A 21,371-nucleotide genomic window follows, 5' to 3' on the forward strand; every position below is an offset into this window, starting at 1 on the left:
GGTGCAGAGCGTTACCCGCCTCCTTGCCCATGTGTGTTGGCATTGTCCTCAGCTGGCCGATGATTTTTGTAGCTCTATTTTTATAGCTTTAAATATTGATCAGTAACAATATCAATATTCGTTTGCGTCTCACTGTGGTAATTTTCCATCTCTTCGTGGTCATTTTGTGTCTCCTTATGGTTTGTTTTGTATCTTTAATGGAGTCATTTTGCATCTCTCTTGACTGGCAAGCCATCTATCTGGGGGGTAATTTTTATTTTCTTTATATTGTGCTCAATCACGTTGTATTGAATTTGCTTATTGGATTTTTCCCTTGTTCTCAACCGTCAGGGGAGGTTCTGCCGTATAAACCTCTCCTGTCACATCCGCTTTATTTCTGTTATCCGCATTTATGCTTTCGCACATGTGCACAAATAAAAAAAAAAAAAAAAGGAGACTTCCTTCTCCTTTAAAGGACAAAACAGAGTCAGTGGAGTTAAACGTGGATCACTAGCAGTGTCAACAGTAAAAAAAAAAAAAACCACGCTGCAGTTAATGGCTCCCAGGAGGACCATGATGTCATGCACACCTCTAACCAAAGCTTTTGTTTCAGCCTTTTGCTCTTCTCTTCCCCTGCTTTAAGTCCCCCCCCCTCCCGCACTCCCCTCCATCCTGCTGCCACTCTCGCCGTCAACCAGCACACTGAGGCCTCTGTTCTGAGCTGTGTGGGAGAAAAGAGGAGGAGGAGGAGGAGGAGGAGGAAGAGGGTAAAAAAAAAAATAAAGGGGGGAAAGAAGTCGAGGGGTATCGATAAGTGTGAGCCTGGGGGTTCAAGAGGAGTTGAGCAACAACCGGGGGCACGGGGGGGGGGCGAGAAAATGGGAGGCGAGGGGGTAGGGGGAGGGTCTAGAGCCAAACTGGGGTTACAAGATGGATTTTTATGAGCCCTCATGTGAATGGGAGAGCTCAGAAAGGTGTGAGAAGGAGGGCGCTGCCTGGCAACGGGGAGAAAGGGGAAACTGTAGTAACACCACGAGGAAAGACAAGTGGCTCCGTGAGGCTGAGCTGAGACCCGACAACACGCTGAGGTTTAGCACCTATAAAGCCACGTTCGCATCACGTCATATCGTTCAGACCGTCATCGGCAGCCGAGTGAGAAAACCCCCCCCCCCGGGTCCTAACTCCCCGTCTGACAGACTGGTCTGTACAAAATCTTCACGCCAATCGATCCAAGAGTTGTCGAAATATTTCGGGCTGGTCCAATCTATCTTGGCGAAAAAAAAAAGAAAAGAAAAAAGAAAAAGAAACTGGAATGAAGCTTAACAGAAGGCACATCTGCAAAACTCCCAGATGGAGATGCTCACTAACTAATAACCAATGTGTCCATCTGAGATCAGTAGCTGGACATAAATCAGGCACAGACTGGAATCAGCTTCAAGATAATTGATGACCGAGTGAGATTTATTAGGTCCGTGCTGCCTCTGCACTGCCCTTCAAAACTCCTCCAAATGGAATAATCAAAATACCGACTTTAATCTGCAATAATCCCCCGTGGGCCATTAGATTTCCAGATTAGACAGAGATTAGAGAAAAATGCACTCATCTCTGGAGATGATAGGGAGCAGAGGCAGGCAGACAGTTACCCTCCTACCATCAGGACGGTGGACCGAGGCCTCTGTGGGTCAAACCAGCTCCCAACAATCATCCCTCAGGGAACCGGAGGAAGGTTACGATTCAACCCACATTTTCTTCATCCGCCCGTCAGTTCATCCAACCCAGCGATGAAGGGACGTCACTTCAGGTTAAGCGATCTCTCCACCCGCTAATCCCCCTCTATCCTCCCATTAACTCATCTAGTCCTGACCTGCCATGACTGCGCGCCCCGCACATCGTCCCCTGATGCCTTGAGTTCGAGCCCTCGCTTGACACCGCTCCACGTGGAGGGAAATACATGCCGGGGCCGATTTTTCCGTGGGGACGGCTCCTACCGTCAGGCTGCAGAGCAGATGTCGGGAGAAGAAACGCGGGATTTCGTTGTCTTTACAGGAGCGTGCTAGTTTTGCTCCACGGGAATTTTCCCTTTCGGAGCTGCACGATGTGCAAACTGACGCTGACGCTCCGCAGTAGAGCTGCAACCTAGATTTATATTCATTCATCGATTATTTTCCCGATTAATCAATTGAACGTTTTGTCTGTAAAGTGTCAGAAAATGGTGAAAAATGCCTGTCACACTTTCCTACATTCCTGTGTCTCGTTTTCTCTGACCAACGGTCCGAATTCCAAAGACATTTAGTTTAATGTCATAAATGACAAAGAAAAAGGCGTCATCATCATCCTGAAACCAGCCAATGTTTTGGCCTTTTTGCTTAACAAAAATAACTGAACCGATGAATCGATTATCAAAACGGCTGCTGATTATTTTTTTTGCTGATGGACTAATCAACCGGTGGACTGGTCGTTGCCGCTCTAGTCTACGGTCACGCTAGCAGCTCTGTGGATTCCACGCCGATCCATCCAGGAGCTGTTCGACTGATTCGGAGCAGGCGTAACCTCCATTCGGTCCCCAAATTCTCTCCCTCAGCCCCTACTACATGATCTAATGCAGCCAAAGTCACTTTTAAGCTCTTGTCTTTTACAATTTTTTTTTTTGTTTCCACAAACCGAGTAGTTATTTTCAAACATTAGAGTCTTTTTCAGTCCGGCAAGGAAAGACTGGGTCTAAAACGTTGAGGCGATCGGGAACTCCTCCAGTGTACACACACACAGATCAGTGTCGTTTTCAGATAGAACCAAAGTTGGCCTCCTAACTGAAACGCCACAACACACTACTGTGCTTCTGTACAATTTTAAGGTACTTGTACTTGAATATTTTCATTTTATGCTACTTCGGGGGGAGATGTATTGTGCTTTTCACTCCACCATATTCAATAAGTTTAGTTTATCTTTAGATTCAGATTCAAGTTTTACGTTAAAATCGTACGATGAGCTTATAAAATACAACACACTGTTAAAGATGTAACCAGTGGTTCCCAGCCTTTTTGGCCCTGTGACCCCTAATAGTAAATCTTGGAGTAGCCGTGTCTCCTTGTCAAGTCTCAGATGTCTGAGAGTTGTTTTCAGTTCCACCGAACAGACTCTTTCCCTTCTGAACTTCTCGCACTTTTTCATTTCCGATAATATTTATCAACAAATCAAAAAGGTTAGAGAACAGCCTAAAAACTGAAAACAGATTTTTGCATCTTAACTTTGTTTTTTCTTCTTTCCTCTCCCATGAATCCTCCTACGCCACCTCAGCTTTCGCTGGTGTCCCTTTGGAGGGGCCCGACCCCTAGGTTTGGGACCACTGGACTACACTAGCTAATCACTGTAGGTTTCGGTGCCTGAATGGGGACATGGTTTGGTTGTTTGCTTATTTTTGAAAAGAAAAAGAGCAATGATAAACACAGCAACAATAGAAAGTAAAAAAAAACCAAAACACGTCGGCTGCTTTCTGGAGGGAAGTTACGAAGTACGACACGCAATGAGCAGTTTGCAAAGAACAGATCGATAACAATAAAGATCCTTTTAAAGTCCACATGCTCCCTCGCTCTCCCAGAAGCACACACACACACACACACACACAGGATATACTATATATACCTCAGCGGGCTATGTGCCGGGCTAGCAGCAATCAGCTCTGGGAAGTATTAGCCATTAGGCACTTTGATGTGTTGCCTCTGGCTCCGGGCCCCGCGTCCAGTCTCCTCTCAGTCGGAGGAAATCGAGGCCAAGCCGACTGCTGGGAGCGCGGCTGCTACTGGGCACGGCACTCAAGTGTGAGCGAGGGAGGGGGGGCAGACGAAAGTGAGAGCCGAGCGTGCGTTTGTGTCCCAGAAACGTTTCGAGGAGAGGCGAGGCCAGAGCGGGGTGGGGTGGTGGTGGTGGTGGTGGTGGTTGTGGTGTCCTATAACTGCAGTGGGACTCATTGTTTTCTGTTTCTGCTACTGTGGACTAAGGTGATCAGCATCTCTCTTGTGTGGGGACATAAAATCTATGCAAAGATCGGTTTAAAACAATCACCTCCCCTCAAGTAAATCAGTGTATTTTCTGGTAAAAAAAAAAAAAAAACCAGAGGAGCCTTATCTACAGGATCATGTGTTGGTAAGATTATCCCCATTTTAATGTACCTGACCTAGAGTGGTGGGTGCCATCAGAATTTAACAAGAAAAAGCCAAATACCGACCAAATCAAACCGGTGGCTCCACCAGGTCGCTGCTCAAAGATGAACAAACACGGGGGGAAACAAATGCACCGTTTATAGTTCACAGAAAACGCAGGTTTAGTGGTTCAGTTGTGTAGAAAACGTAACTTCTATGGAGACAGGGAGCTTCACGGGGCACAGACGAAACCGGGACCCACTTGTAAAAACAGCTGTAGCACTGCCAGGGGTTCAGAACTCCACGGGGCAACTTTAATGGTGACGCTAAGAGGAGCCTCCAGTGAACCTGAAGAGCAAACAGGGCTGGAGGCGGAGGAACTTGCCCGAACAAAAACCATTACAGAAAAGCAGCTCGACGAGATTTGCAACCAGGAGACGTGTAGACCTCTGCTAACCGCAAGGCACCTGCAGGCCAGGTGCTCGTCAGGAATGTACCGACAGATGTGCCACTAAGGCGCCCGAACGTACGAGCCTGAGAGCTGACAACCACCAACTCTTCCTCTCAGCTCCTCCCTCAACAAACCCGATGGGACAACTAAAGCCGGGCAGACTTTTCACGGATCTTTCACGCTGTGTTGACTCCCACTACACGTCTTTGATCGGCCTCTCCGCACGGCCGGAGCCGGAAACTTTCATGTTCGCATGCAGGAAACCTCACGTCCTGACAACTCGAATTAGGTTTGCTCAGACAACATGACTGATGAGGAGCGTTACTTTGTGCAATTCTGAACTGAACTTTCTTTTAACGCAAAGTAAAGAATTCATTGTTTACAGCTTCGCAAATGTGAGGATTTGCTTTTTTTTCATTTATTTCCTATTCGTAAGATATTTTTGATAACTCTAAAGTTTTGCGAGCATCGTAAAGGTGTCAGTTTGGGTTCTAGGCAACCGCGATGGACATCTCTCACTGATTTCTGAAGTTTCACAGACACAAACAATCAGTCCATCAAAGAGGGAGCGCGTCAAACGTCTTCTCTCTCAGGGAGTTGGTTTCAAACGGGAGAGCAAACCCTGCAGAGGGACCCATCTGAAGCTAGAATGCGGTCTGGTTGAAATCTGGTTTACGGCCAGGAAAACGCACATTGAGAGGCCCAGATTGGCTTTTTGCGGATCTTCTCATCTTTCACTTGGCACGGGGAAACCTGACTGACTAAACCAAATACATAGATTACAACTATTTGTTTTAACCAACTCATAAAATGAGGTGATTAACACAGATCTTCCCGAAGTAAACAATTTATAGTCTCGTAAAAGAAAGAAAGACATTCCTCCGAGGATGCCCGGCCGACACCAGACTGCACATGACTACTAGAGACTGGAATCACTGTGGTTTATCTTCAGCTCGGCCAATTATGGAGCCTTCACACTTAGAGAAAGATGCGTATTCGCACATTTCAGTTCAGTGAAATCCCACAAATCCAAAGGAGACAGAAAACCTGCACATTAAACTCACATTTACCACTTACTCACACGTTAAATATGCATTAGTCAGTTGGACCCCCCCCCCTCGTGAAATGTGTTTTGGGTGATCCAGTTACAAACATACAGCTGTATACCGAGGATGTATCAGAGCTCCATGGCTCCAGACACATTTTTGAGGTGGTCAGGGAGGCAAGCGACCAAATTTAGGCCAGTGAGCGACGCTGAGATCATTCGCAGTCGAAAAAGTCTCAGAGCCGCGGTGCATGTTTGGCACACGACACATCTGCCAAACACAGCTGGATGCTCAAGACAAGATTTCGAAGCTTATACCTGAGATGGGTTTACCCAGCAGCCGCTGCCGTCTTCCCGACGTTAGCTGCGTAACTGAGCACAAAGGTCGGTTTTTCCCGTAAAGCAGCAGAAACACTGTGGAAGCAACTTACACTGCAACTGCACATAGAAGCCTTTGAGACGTGTTGTGATTACTGCTGTGAACCACAGTTTGTTTACAGTGGATCTAGATACAATCTATGACTCACACACACACACACACACACACACACCCTGTCTGAAGTACTGTATTTGTAAGCCTGTCTGAGAGCAGAACTCATGACTCCCTGTTGATGAGAGGCTAAAAAAGGAATGGGAGAACTTCAGAAAAACTTTCCGGAAAAAAAATAACTCCCACCCCAAAAAAAAAGGCAGCGTGTTGCAGAGGAGCGTTCAGTGTCATCACGCGTCGTGAACCTGGAGGGTAACCGAAAAAAAAAAATAAAATAAAAAAGTGTTTCAACAAGAAAGTGTTGATGCCGAATGTGCCGGATTCGTGTGTGTCACGCTCAGCGTTGCACACCGACGCGCACAGATCATTTTCAGCGACCGATACACGTTTCTTTCTGGACCCTGCGGTTCAAAGATGGCGCTTCTAAGCCCTGGACCACCAGGGGGCACCTCTGGAACTCGGTGGCTTTTGTTTTGACAGGATGAATCGTGAGTACAACGAGGTCTATGACAATCGATGCAGCGGAGAGTGTAAATATTCACCAAATTTACGGGTAAAACCCTGCCAGGGAAAAAAATTAAAAAATAAATAAAAATCACGTCTGATGGAAAGTTACCAGCACGTTTGTTAAACATCTCATCTCCAGAATCTGAACAATCTGCCGGAGAATCAATTTTGGAAGCATCCGGACAAAGTCTCTGGGAGTCTCACGCAATTGTTGAAAAACATAGAGTAGCAGACTTCGTGATAACCACTGGCTGCAGGAAAGCAAGTTTCCCGACGTGTTGCAGAATGTGTTGCGAAAAAAGATTTGGGTCTCTAGGACCTTCCGGTGGTTTTTGACAAAAAAAACAAAACAAAACATGTGGATCCCTGCTGGACCAGACATTGTGGACTACATATGTACCGATGTGATCCTCTCACTGAGTACGGGGGTCGATACGGACTTTACTAAGTGGATCGGTCACGTCTGGCCGGTACCTGATCCACTTAATGAAGTCCGTATCTGCCAGACGTGACCGATCCTCAGCAGGTACAGTTTCTTGACACACGTGCTCTTTATGAAACCGCATTATTTAGGAGTTGGATCTAGTTTAATTTGTGATTTTTCTAGGACTGGTCCGTGACTGGAAGGCTGCATTAAGGAATTCATATCGGATATCCAGCTGCTTGTAACTATGATTCCTTGGACAGATGTTGGACACACACACACACACACACACACACACACACACACACACACACACACACACACACACACACAGCATAAGCTCTGTCTCAAACACAGGAAACCAACCACTTACCAGCTACAGTGTTTGGCTTTAAAAATGAGCTGGAATGATTTGTTGATTAATGTTTAGTCAGTTGACAGGACACTAATTTACAGTAATTGTGATAATTGATTATTTGTTTGAGTCGTTTTTGTTTTGTTATTTTATAAAAATGGGAAAAATTCATTGCTTCCAGCTTCTTAAATGCTGCAGCTGCTCCAGTCTGGGTCTGATGTAGCTACAGGTTGCGCCTCGCATGCATTAGCATACATTCACGGAAGTAACCAAAACCCAGAGGATCATTGAAAAACGGCTTTTCTCTTTAGTTAGATGGTTAAAAGAGTCTTTGTGGATCCTGGAAATACCTTCAGAACAACTGTAAGTGTCCTTCTAGGCTTTTTTTCAAACAGCGTTGGTTGATTATATTTTACCTCTGTGATCTGAATGCGCAACGATACATGAGGGGCACAAACTGGGGCAGCAACGGACCCGGACCGGACCCAGTCCAATTTGGTCCAACTTGTCGAGAAGGACGCTCACCAATGTTCTGAAGGTATTTCCAGGATCCGCAAAGACTCTTTAATCCAGTTTGGTAATAAAAAAATAAAATAAAAAATAAAAAGTTTTCCATCCACTGAACGAGGAAAACAATTTACCCACTCCAAGTGTTTTTAAACGGCCTTCCGGGTTTTCCAAACATCACCGGGTTAATTATCTTTCAGAGAAGCCGCCGGTCACCTCTGTAACTTGACCGTCTGGTCAGTTGGTGTTGACGGTCGGCTGACAAAAATCCCATAGTGTGCGATATGTAAAGACCCCGATCTATGTAAAGACCCTGATCTTGAGTCTTCCGTCTTCTCGTCGCCACCTGCGGAACTGCAGCGGTTACTGTGTTGTTCAGTGTATTTACTCAGCCGCAAGGTTTACGCTGCTCCCTGACTGTCGGTGGTTCTTAAGAGAGATTTACAGAAGAACCCTATGGTTTTGTGAGGTTTGTCCACACACAAACCACAGGTCTCGGCTAGTGTTCGCTAGTGTTTGTCCCAGGCTCCAGTCCACATCCCCAGGTGGGACAAGACATCCAAAGACGTCACTGTGGCCTCTGGAGAATTAATTAGAGGGGTTTTTTTGTGGTTATTTTTTCTTTTTGCTGTTTTAATAGGCGAAACGTTTAATCGGTGGATTAGCTGACAACGAAAATAATCGTTGGTCGCAGCCCCACTTTGAGGCGAGTCTTCGGTGGGCCCTCATGTGGACAGGACAGGAGCCGGACTGAATGTAATGAAAGTCATTAGAAGGCGGAAAACATACTTAACTTCCCTGACCCCCGACCCCCCCCCCCCCCCAACTTTCCTCCATGATTCATTATTGTGTGTCGGCCTGCTGTTTACACGCTCGGCTCCCATTCAGAACTTAATCACCGTTTCCTTCCAAATAGGTCACAGTCAAAAACAGCCAGTTGGAGCGTCAGATGAAGGGATCATCGGCCATCTGAGATGATCACACATGTTCAAATTAGATTCCATATCACAGCAGGTGTTTCTCCCCCCCCTCTCTCTCTGGTAGGGTATTATATTTTGCTGCATGCATACCACATGAGCAGGAGTGTGTGTCCGTGTGGGTGTGTGTGCGCACAAAGACGAAGGGCTACTAGCGGAGGCAGGAAAAAAAAAAGGAAAAAAAAAAAAACCTCGTGTGACCTATTTCTAGATAGGCTGAACGAAGGAGGCCTGTTGCTAGGAAAAGTCCAGAGTTAGATGCTGTGATGTCGCGCACACGCGGAGAGCGAACGACTTTAAAGGGCTTTAAAACAAAACCGAGTGAAATTTGAAAGCAGCAACGGGTCCACTCCCATATTTAAAGCACCGATGTAGGTACTAACTGCACCCTGTCCGGCCATACAATCCATTTTAGCCCCCGTGGGGAAAATAAAGGCGATTCCATGTTTAAAAAGACCATAAATACGGCATCTGTCGACTATTTAGGACCATCACCAAGCCAGATACACAAAGATTTTGATGTTTTAGTCCAAAGAAGAAACAAGTTGAGCCACTTTTAGGCCTTTTTAAAGTGGTAAATGGGAAATACTATTTATACTATTTGCAGAGAGGAGCCGACTGAAGGGCGTACGTTCCTAATTCTAGTGTGGTCAACTGCAGCAAGGTTACATCAGTGAGAATAGTTTCCTTCATAACAGACAGAAAGGTAAGTGATACCGGAGCTGATTAGTCGATTCACCGATTATTCCATTTGCAGAAAAACAATCTGTCGATTAATCTGCTGATTATCTTTTCGATTTAATCGACGATCATTTATCCGTCTAAGAAATGTCGGACTACGCGAAAAAGTGCCGATGACGACTCGAGGTGATGCCTTCAGGCGTCATTTTGCCCAAAGTTTTTCCATTTACTATAATATGGGACAAAAAAAAAATTGATGATGACTGATTAACCAAAATAGTTGCCGATTGGGGCTTTTTTATTGTCGGTCAACCTGTCGATTATTTTAACGATTAACTGGTTCATTGTTTTGCCTATAAAATATAAGAAAAAAGTGGGGGGAAAAAAATGCAAAAAGTCCGTAGCAAAAAAATAAAAATAAAAAGTTCAGTTTACCAGGACCAGTTCATCAGGTGGGACAAAGAAAAGCATCAAATCCTCACTTCTGAGAAGCTGGAACCATCAGATGTTTTGCATTTTTCCTTTAAAAAACCCAAAACAATGAATTTATTATGCCGATTATCAACTGACTGATTTATCCACTAGTTGTTGCAGATCTGCCGCGGATTAATTTTCTGTCCATTGACCAATCAGTCAATCAGCCATTGTTTCGGGACTCATCTTGCTACCGGCCTCCGGTCAAGTCCTGGGGTTGGTTTGAGATTCGTCTTGGTTAACGTGACGATAACCGAGTTTGGTTCGGAGGTGCAACGATTAAATCGATTAATGATCGATTGATAAACGGAAAAATTAATCGGCAACTATTTTGATAATCGAACATTAACTAATTTTTCAAACAAAAATGCCAAACGCGAGAATTTGACGCTTTTTCTTCCGCATATATGCGGATAAACTTGACATCTGGGCGTCGTGGATTGTTGGGTCAAGTAAAAAAAAAAAAAAAATCAAGCAATTTGAAGACATCACCTCGGGCTGTGGAAAACCGGCACTTTTCACCGTTTTTCTGATATTGTTCAACTAACCGATTAGTCGAGAAAATAATCTGTAATAAAAAATAATCGTTAGTTGCAGCCCCGCGTAACGAGAAGCGAGGGATGCTGAGTCGGTGGTTTTAGCAGCCATACCTTCCAAGCTGAAGTCGAGCAGCACATACTCGAACACAGTATCCGTCTTGGTCTCCACTTGTGGTCTCTTCAAGGTGGAGTAAATCTTCCCGGGGCTGCTGTCCTCCGGGTCTTCCAGCTTCCTCAAGCCGCAGCCCATGGCCTCCGAGGCGGGTACAGCCGCTCGCTCAGCGCGGTGGGAGCACCGGAGGATCCGCTCTGCCCGCCTGCCGCCGCCGCCGCCGACAGACCGACTGGCACACTCAGCCCCTCTCTCTCTCTCTCTCGTGCGCTCAACTTTATCGGGACCGCTCCATCCCTCCTCCGTCCGCGCCGTTAGTGCCTCCGAGAGCCGCGGGTAATCGGCGCGAAGGTGGCGCGACGGAAACCGGCCGGTTTGTGAGAGGGAGGAGCAGCGCGGAGGATTCTGATAAAACCGGGCGGCTGCGCCTCGAGAAAGCGTCCCGCTGGAGCGGCTGCAGGTCTGGAGCGTGGAGAGGAGGAGCGCGCTCCCTGGAGAAAAAAAGTTTCCCCCGCCACCGGGGCCACGGGGATGATACGACTTCCGTTGGACATTTCAAAATAAAACGCTGAAATGGACTCAATTTTACAAAACAGAGGACGCACGCCATGTTGGATGTCAAGGAGTCAACTGGGTTTGTGTTTTGTTTTGTTTTGTTTTTTTTGTCATTTGTACAGACTCGTTATGGGCGTAGACAGGGCAAAAACATGTAAAATGCCCACCAACCCTGTAGGAGCAAGACCTCCACACTGAAAGAGACACAAAACAACCACATTTTGCAGATGTTTTTGTCCCTTTGTGGTCATTTTGCCTCATTGTCCATCTTTGGGTTTTTGTTTTGTGTCTCTTTGGGGGGTTTTTTTCATCTTTTTGCGTCTCTTTGTAGTTCTAATGACTCTCTGTGGTAGTTTTGCGTCTCTGTGGTCATTTAACATCTCTTTGTAAATGTTTTACGCCACTGTGGCCATTTTATGTCTCTTTTTGGTCATGTTAGCTCAGTTTGCGTCTCTTTGCGGCTGTTTTGCATCTCCTTGGGATCGTTTTGTGTCTCTCTGGTGTTGTTTTGCATCGTTTGGCGTGTCTTTGTAGTTGTAACGACTCTTTGTGGTCCTTTTGCCTCTCTTTTTGTGATATTTTGCAGGTCAAGACCAGGTACTCCCTGACCACTTGGGCCCAGTCACAGACTTTTCATGTGAACTACCGTGAAGAGTAGTTTCTCTTTAGAGCTGAAACGATCAGTCAGTTAATCGGTTAGTAAACTGACAGAAAATTAATCGTCGACAATTCTGAGAATCGATCAACTGTTGAAGACTTTTTATTCTTAATAAAAATCCCAAATATCCAGTGGTTCCAGATTCACAAATATGAATATTTGCTGCTTCTCTTCTAGTCTTCTTCCTCTTCTTTTATGCCATTACACTGAGTCTCTTTGGGTTTTGGATCATTGATCAGACAAAACAAGCAATAAAATTTATTGCATTCATCTCTATATTTGCTGTTGTCTGTACGTGTTAATATCGTAATTCACACTTTCTGAATGACCTGTACATTCACATAGAGTAATTACATTTCTCCATTCTTACTAATGATCTGCTTTTCTTTCTTGTATCTTATCACTATTGACTGCTGGTATCATGGGGTTTTCATCGTTACTTTACCTTACGGTTGCATTACAGGAAATTCCCTTAAAAAAAAAAAAAAGGGATCAATTGAACATTAAATCTAAAAACTTCGTGTGAAATAAAAGCCCGTCTTAAGTTACCAAACTGAGTTGAGATGACGTCTTCACATTGGTTTTTTGAGCCACACAAGGTTTTTTGGGGATTGTGTTAATGATATTTAGCCCAGTTTACATGACACAGACAAAAACAAAAACTAAATCCTGACAATGAAGAGGCTGAATCCAATCAATTGAGAAGACTGCCATCCATTGAGGAACTGATCAATAGACTAATCTGCTGTACTTGATATCATGATATAGAATTTTTTTTTTTTTACTCTTATTTTGAAGGCAGGCTTATTTAACGTCCGGTGCCGTAGCGAGTAACGGCCGTTAACTTGATGGTCGTGAAGTTTTCGGTGGAGTAAAAGTTCCCCGTGATGAGACTGTGTCCCTCTAGCGACCCCCCCCCGTCGAATATCGATCCACACGGTGAGCAGACCCGATCGGCGGTGGAAACGAAGCCCGCACGTCTCACGACTCGGTCCGAGACGGCGCCGGAGGCGGGAGGGGGATCACCGCGGGGAACTGGGAGGCATGCCGCTGCCGCCACCGCGACTCCCCTCGTCCGCTGATGATGCGACCGCCCCTCCTCTCCCCTCCGCCAGCCTCGGCTCCGGGGCGGGAACCGTGAAAACTTTCCGCAGACGTTCGTGGTGCCCAGAGGATGAGTCTTGGTGTGGACGTGTTACTTGGTGGAGCGCTTGATTTGGCTGAAGTCTGTCCGAGGACTGTACCTGAACGTCGGTCTAAGTCCTCCATTACTCCGTGAGGGTTCTGCGTATGGCCTAAGCGTTCTGTGCGACAGTGGCCGTGGCCCCTGCTCATGTCTTTATCTCGTCCCCTTTGACACGCTGGCTCTCGGCTAAAGGTTTCGGTGCGTAGCTTTGATCCAGCCTTGGTGGAAAATCCCTCAATCCTCATGCGGCCCCTCTTTTCCTCGGCTGAGTCATCCAGTCAGAGACCTTTCATCCATGTGGTCTTGCCAGACCGTCAGGACTAACTTTCTTGACTTGGGGTCTTTGTAACTCGAACCCTGACCGGCGCCCCCTCAATGTTCCTATGTTAACTAATGAATCTGGGGGGGGGGGCGCACCGGAACGAACACGTGGCGTCAAGCGGTGAGGTCGGGCCCGTGACCCCCCGCGTGCGCGCACACGCACACCGCCACACGCACCTCAGTGTGGCTGACCTCTGACCTTTGACCCCTGTCTCGCAGTGGTTTCCATCGGGAGGCCCCCATCGGTGACGGAGTGACGGACGTAGAAGGGTTTTGAAGCGTTGCTCGGTTTTTGTTTGTTTGTTTTCTCGCGGTTTCCCGCCAACTTCCCGTTGTTTTCGTGCGACACGCGAACTTGCGGTGGAGCCCTCGTCTCGGCTGGCGCGAACTCAAAGGGCTAAATTATTGACGTGTTGCTTTAGGATGGGAGAGATATTCCGTGAGGTAAAAAAAATCACAATCGTTGAACATGGAAAAGAAAAAAGTTGATTCCAGTTTATTCATGTTGCCCAAAATCACAAATCTGTTTCAGAGTCCGAGTAATATTCTGTATGACCCAAGTGATAATAAATTAAATGGCATGTAAACCAATTTAATGACACTTAGACGTCACCATCATCCTCCCTACTGCAGAGGGAAAACTCTTTAATGTGGCTAAAGAAGAGTCCCCCTCGTTTCCCGCCCTCTGTCTCTCATGCCCGCACGTAAATGTTTGTCCCCTCTTTTTCTTGCGAGGACATAATACATTCCCCGGCCCCCGGCCCCCGACCCCTGGCCCCTCAACCTCCAAAGTGAGATGTCGTCCTCGCTGCCGCCGGTCTAAAACTGAAACCGGCCCTCGCGAAGACAGCGGCGCCAGCTGCATAGCCTCATTGCAAAAAAACCACTGCCAGGTGCTGCCTGTCAAACACACACTTGGATCCGTTTCAGTTCCCCAGTAAACGCCCCTCTGGCCTCGTTATCGAGGCCTTCAGGAGGATGACTGGTCCTGAACGGATGCCTCCACCGTCTCAGCGCGCCCGACGCACCACATGATGCCGTCCCGTGTCCAGGACGTCAAGTAATCCGGCTACGGACAGTGGTGAAATATGACATCGGAAGGCTTTGGCCCACAACACACCCCACTGTTCACGCGCGTCGTAAATAAACGGAGCTGTGCGGGTTTTCCCTGTGTGATGTTTTCAGCCACGTTTGGACAATCCTTCGTCGGAATGAATGAAAGGAAGGAGAGGAAGGGAGGAAGCAGCTGGGTGCATGAGAGGTGTTATTAGAGGAAAGGAGGAAAAGGTGGAAATCCTTAACAAATATTTACTGTGTATGAACTGTATATATATATATATATATTTATTTATTTATATCAATTGGCTATATACAGTGTGTCCACCTGGCCGGTTGATCAGCACAAACACCTGCGGTGTCCGATTCTGGGCAACATTTTACTCCCAAGCGTTTAGTATTTTAGAAGCTGCATATAAAAACTTAAGGCACCGTTGTATAACACACTGTTACGTGTTTGTTGAGAGATGTTTCGGGTTTATTAGCGTATGCGTTCGCAACTGCGACTCGGGGGCCGGCTCATGGACGGTGCAGTGAAATACAGCTGTTACACACCAAAATACCTTCACAGGAGAAGCTGTGCAGCGGACGGGCGAGGTCATGGACAGACATGGAGCTTTGTTCCCCATAAGAAAGCGACTGACATGAGAAGAAGCTCCCTGATACAGACGGGGGGGACCAAATAGCGGAAACCCCTGTCCGATGCAGCCCAACGACAGAACAAAATGCCGCCTCCGAAACGGTCGTGAAGTTGAATCAGCATCTCTCTCTAGCAGCCGGTCCAACACGAAGGGAGGGTTTAACTGCAGTATTAGACTGCATTCGTTTTAGCTGGGTGTACCTAATAAACCGCCAGCTGAGTGTGTGTTTACTGCAAAAAGAAAACAAAAAAACGCATGCGTCTGACGCTGGAAGGACACGGTCAAAGTCTCCCCATTTTCTCCACATGCGTTCTTTGCTAACTGTAATTAAAGACAAAGGGGAGACAAGAAACGAAATACACTTCACCCACCATAGCACAATTTTTGATCCAGAGGGATCAATTATCATTAATATCTCAAACAGCGAAAGCACATTAGCAGTAACAATATATATATATACGGCCCTAGCACCGACACTCCCCATGACCTCCCTGGCATAGTTACTGGTGGAGAGGTTGAAACAGTACGTGAAGGATTATGGTTCTCGGCGACGCTCGGAGCCTGAGTCATCACTCAAGTTCACCGCTCCCCCGCCAAAATCCCGAACCGAACCCCCCGTTAACTGGCGAAACGCACCGGTCTCGTTCGAGCCCCGCGGGTTCCCTCCCACGGAAGCCACCCGTGCTCGACGACACAGCCACCTCGATAGTTACATCAAAAGAGAGTGGACGTCCTTCGTGGAGATAGATTGACCCCGACTACGTCTTCATCACGTCCCTGGGAAACGGAGAAGACTGTTTTAAGGGCTGAGATCATCTCTCACTCATCCTATAAAAAGTAAAAAGGGAGGATTCGTAACTCACTTAAAATGTCATTGTAGCCGTTTACAGCTACATTATAGTGTTATAACCAATTTATTAAACATTTGTATAATGCTAACAAATGCTAAACAGGGGACTAAGGCAAAGTTTTACCCGATTCTGACTTATTCTATCGAAAATCAAAACTTACAGACGGCTAATAGCGCCACCTATGTGTACAATAACAAACAGTGAGAGGTGGAGAAGCTGTATATTGGCACACACACAGACGCACCCCCCCTTGGAGCATGAACTATACCCAGCAAAGCCAAAGCACTGGCACACACACATGCTGCACACACATGCTGGCCACGCACACGGTGCACTGGGACGGGAGACAAGCTTCAGAAATAACTCCGAACGGTTTAGACTTGACTGGGCCTCCAGCAGGAAACCGCGATCGTTCCGGAGCTCCACCCGGCCAAGACGCGCAGGGAAGGAAACCCGGGGCCCTCCTTCACTAAACACAGACTGGAAGGAACTGGACAGTTTATGCAGAGGTACATTAAACACTTAGGATGACTTCTGACCTAACTACGTCTTCCTCTCAGTTTTAATTTATAACCTCACGATTACATCGGAGAAGATTCTCAGGTGACTTTTATTGTACTCACATCATTATTCATAATATGGATGTTCATTTTGTACTGTACAGCAGGCCAACTGCAGGCTATGGGTCACCGCAAGCTGAAAAAAGCCCTGCAGTGAGTAGGTGTCTGGCCAAATATACAACCTGTCACGCACAGCAACGAGGATTCCCGGGCTTTAAACGGCCCCGGGGAGAGATGACAGGTGACGTCGCAGCCACACCATCCACACTTCCATATAACCTTTGTTTAACCGGGGTCGGATTCATGTGTTTTGCAAGGGCGACCTGAGGACAGCAGATACAGAGAGAAGCAAAGTCGGCCGGGGTTAAAAAAAAAACAGAAGGAGAAATCCAAACAGCAGATGAAAGCACGCTAACGTACAGAGGACCCTGTGGAAGCACATTCAGCGTCAGACAAGCACAGACATAGTTTTTTCATAGTTCGACCCCCCTCGCCCAAACAAACAAGCAAAGAATCAAACCAAAACATAACAAAAACAAGACTTAACTCAAGGTCCGCTTCCTGCCTTTATTCATTGTACCTTGTAAAGACGACTTAAACCACCACCTTTTTTCATCTTATCGAGCTGAGCAAACTCCATGTGATGATGAGTACCATACAGTGTGGTTGAAAGCTCTGGAAAAAAAAATAGTAAGTGGAGTTTGAATTAAGTTTTTTTTTTTTTTTTTTGTCAAGCTGCTGTTTCCAAAGTCTGCGTAAAAGTTTTACTCGCAGCTTTATCTTGTGGTGTTATGATTATTGCATACATTTGTAAGATAAGACTGATCCTCAGAGGGGGACCTTCCTGTAACAGCAGTAGAAGAAACAGTCTCCAGAGGTGGGAAACGGATTAGAAATGAAGGAAATGACAATAAAAAGACATACACATTAAATGCATTACAATACTTGGGCCATAGGCAGAATGTGTGTATGTCCTCAGGTCTTCGTGGCCTGGATTCCACAGGATGTTGGAAACTTTCCTTTGAGATTCTGGTCCATGTTTACACGATTGCGTCACCTCATTTCTGAAGATTTTTTAGCTGCACATTCATGCTGCCAATCTCCCGTTCTACCACATCACGAAGGTTTTTCTACTGGATTCAGAATCTGGTGACTGGGAGGCCACCGAAGTTCACTGAACTCATCGTCATGTTCATGAAACCAGCTTCAGACGACTTTTGCTTTGTGACCTGGAGCATTATCCTGCTGGAAGTAACCACTAGAAGATGGTAAACTGTGGCCATAAAGGGAAGCACATGCTCAGCAACAATACTCAGATGGTCTGTGGCATTCAAACGATGGTTGATTGGTATTAAGGGGCCAAAAGTGCTTCAAGAAAACAACTCCACACCATTACACCACCACCACCACCAGCCTGGACTGAGGACACAAGGCAGGTCGGGTCCATGGATTCATGCTGTCAACACCAGATTCTGACCCTACCATCTGCTGCCTCAGCAGAAATCCAGATTCATCAGACCAGGCTACATTTTCTAGTCTTCAACTGTCCAGTTTTGGTGCAGTCTGTGGCCACTGCAGCCTCAGATTTCTGTTCTTGGCTGACAGGACTGGAACCTGACGTGTTCTTCTGCTGTTGTAACCCGTCCGACTCAAGGTTAGATTCTGAGATGTTTTTCTGTTCACCGCAGTTGTAAAGAGCAGTTATCTGAGTCACCGCAGCCTTTCTGTCAGCTCCAACCAGTCTGGCCAGTCTCCTCTGATCTCTCTCATCAACAAGGCGTTTCCGTCCACAGAACTTCTGCTCACTGGATGTTTTTTGCTTTTTTTCACCATTCCGACTAAACTCCAGAGACTGCTGTGCGTGAAAATCCCAGGAGATCAGCAGTTTCAGAAACACTCAAACCCGCCCTTCTGGCACCAACAATCCTGCCACGGTCAAAGTCGCTGAGATCACATTTTTTCCTCGTTCTGATGTTTGACGTGAACATTAACTGGAGCTTCTGACCTGCATCTGCAGGATTTTATGCACTGCACTGCTGCCATGTGATTGGCTGACAGGATAATCGCATGAATTAGACGGTGTACAGGTGTTCCTAATAAAGCGCTCAGTGAATGTGTACTGTATGTGCAGAAGTCAAAAGAAGAAGATCGTACTTGTTAATGGGCCCACAAGATGGTTTGCTTTAAAGGTTTCCCATCAAATGTGCTGATTTAGTCTCTCCACTCAGGCGTTTAGATCATTAAATACATTACAGATACATACAGCATCAAACATGAACAGGGATGATCCACTCAGTGGGCTTGCCTGGGTTGTCTGTGTTGATTTGTGCGGCGATGGCGCCATCTAGTGTTGACCAACGTCATAGTTGAGGAAGGAGCATTTTCTACTGAAAATACGAGAATGCTTTTTGACGCCGATGTCTTATCTCATGTCCTCACCGGATTTGTCATGTATCATGCTTAACAATGAATTAACATCAGTGGGAAATATCGTCTATAATACGCCCTTGGACAAAAGAGTGAAGGATTTTGTTCATCCTATGTGCTGTTGGAAAACCAGTTTAGTGAACGAGGAGCGCTTTAGAGAGCAGGTGTGAGATGTTGCTGTCACTATGATCCAGGAAACAGAGAAAGAGATTCTCAAAACATGGGATATGTGTAAGATAAGTGCACAGCACCTGTTCTTCTTTACATGCAAATATGCCCATGGGGCATCCCGAACACTTCATGACACACAGATAACGCCACTACACACACACACACACACACACACACCTGGTGCATATTTGCGTGTATAAACACACACACACATACACACACACAAGAACACTGTGAGTGTGTGTGTGTGTTGGCTGGTGTGTGGAGGATCTGCATGGAGACAACTGCAAACACTGAGAAAAATATCCCCATTTGGAGAGACGTTTACTAAAAAGGCAAGAGGAAACCGAAGCAAGAATTTGCTCTGACGAAACAAAAAGCGTGGAGATTGTGAATAATCGCTTGCGTGCTGTTTTCTAACCCTAACCATGTAATGACTGCTTGGCTTGACGTTCCCTCGGCTGCTGTAAATGTATGGGAAACAGGGCTACGATGCGATTAGCCACCCAGGCAGTGGATTACTGTAGCTTGTTTTGCAGCTAAATGTTTTTGTAGCTGTCTATATGAGTAATGGTGGAGTAAACAACGGCCAAGTAGCCACCCCTAATATGTTTATTAAGGTCCAAAAATATGGCAAAAGTAAACTGAGGCCCCGGGGGGGGGGGGGGCACGTCTAAAGACCATGTTAACATGATAAAGAGAAGGAGTTTGTAGGATAGGATGGCCTGTTCCTCTGCATTACGTTTTTTTTTCTTTTTTCAAGGTCCTGAGGAGACTGGCAGACAAACCCAAACCCAACATGCACCTGCCTACTGACCACGAAAAATTCTTTACACATGTGCACAAACACGTGCACAACCACACAGACATGCACACACACACACACACACACACACACTCCAAAAGGCCTTTGCTCTGGCTTTCTAACACCGTGGTGGCAGCGTAGCAAGGACGCACGAGTTTCGGCAGAGGGACCCTTGGAAATGGAGCCACATTCCTTTTCCATCCTGGGATCAAAATACCATTTTCTTTTTTGTCCCGTGTTTTTCAGCGGCCTGTTATTCCACTGTCACCTCATCTCAAAATCTTTTATTACTTTGCAGCAAGGCCAAGTGAACTGGCATTTAAGTGTCAATGATAAGCGCGGAATAAAACTCACATTCTGTAAGAAATAAACAGAAAGCTCAATGTGGTTTCATTTTGAATAGAAGCAACTTCGACCTTGTCATCATCCTGAGGGACATTTGGTTGGTTTGCAGCCAGGCATTTAATTCAATAGTCGAAGGTTTAAAAGCAAGAATATCTATCCTCCTTATTGATACCCTGCATGAATTACATGTGCAGTTTCTGGTCATTCCTTTGACTGAACTGGCGTCTGTGAGATTCCTCTGTTTGGACAGTGTCAGGCTAGCTGTTTCTCTCTGTTTTCAGTCCTTATGCTAAGCTAAGTTAGCCGTCTGCTGGTGACGGCTTCATATCTAGTGTACAGATATGAAAGTGGTGTCGATCTTCTGATCTAAATTTCCCAGCAATAAAGCGTATTTTAAGAATTGGCCTTGGAAAACGTAAAGCAGCATACGCAGCTACTTTACTGATGCTCTTACTAGCAATGGTAAAGCAATGAACAGTGTTAAAAGCTCTGGGGTTTATCAGTACTTGAGCAGGAACAGAGTGAAGCAAATTTTACTGAAGGCGGCGGAAGCTATCTGCTGGCTGTTTCCTCCTGTTTGTAGTCCGTGTGCTAATGCTGGGTTCACGTCGTGGTGGGGAAGGTGATGATGGAAAGATTCCCGTGCTTACGAATTGCGATCTGAATATGGAGCCCTCGCCAGCTGCCGGATAACTTAGCTTAGCACAAAGACTGGAAAGAAAAGCCTGTCCAAAGGTAGTCCACCTCTTAGCACCTCTTAGCACCTCTAAAGATCACTCATAACCACGTAAGATCTCGTTTGTTTAATCCGTACAAAAGTACAAGAGTAAAAACAACAAATCGCGGTTACTTGGATTAAAAAAAGAGGGGTAAAGTGTGTTCATTAGTGAGCTTTAGGGGTGTTGAAAGGTGGATTTTGTTACCCTTAGAGAGAGCCAGGCTAGCCGATTCCACCTTTTTCCATTCTGTGCTAACTTAAGCTAACTGGCCGCTGGTGGCGGCTTCATATTTGCCGTATACTCATCTCACTCCCGGCAATAAAAGCCAGTTAGCGCATTTCCCCAAACTTTTCCTTTAAGGTATGACAGGCTGCGCTCCCGCATCATTTATTCCCCAAA

General features: G+C 46.1%; 1 protein-coding gene across 1 annotated transcript in view; it reads right to left on the reverse strand.

Moving 5' to 3' along the window:
* Nucleotides 1-10,882, reverse strand: part of rftn2 (raftlin family member 2) — a 31,746-nt gene extending 20,864 nt beyond the window's left edge. The window contains exon 1 of the mRNA XM_040148903.1: nt 10,677-10,882. Coding sequence (XP_040004837.1) covers nt 10,677-10,815 — 139 coding nt within the window. The 5' untranslated portion in view covers nt 10,816-10,882. The remainder of the gene's footprint in view (nt 1-10,676) is intronic.
* Nucleotides 10,883-21,371: the final 10,489 nt, after the last annotated feature.

Source organism: Xiphias gladius, chromosome 16 (assembly GCF_016859285.1).
Source record: "Xiphias gladius isolate SHS-SW01 ecotype Sanya breed wild chromosome 16, ASM1685928v1, whole genome shotgun sequence".
Classification (NCBI taxonomy): Eukaryota; Metazoa; Chordata; class Actinopteri; order Istiophoriformes; family Xiphiidae; genus Xiphias; species Xiphias gladius.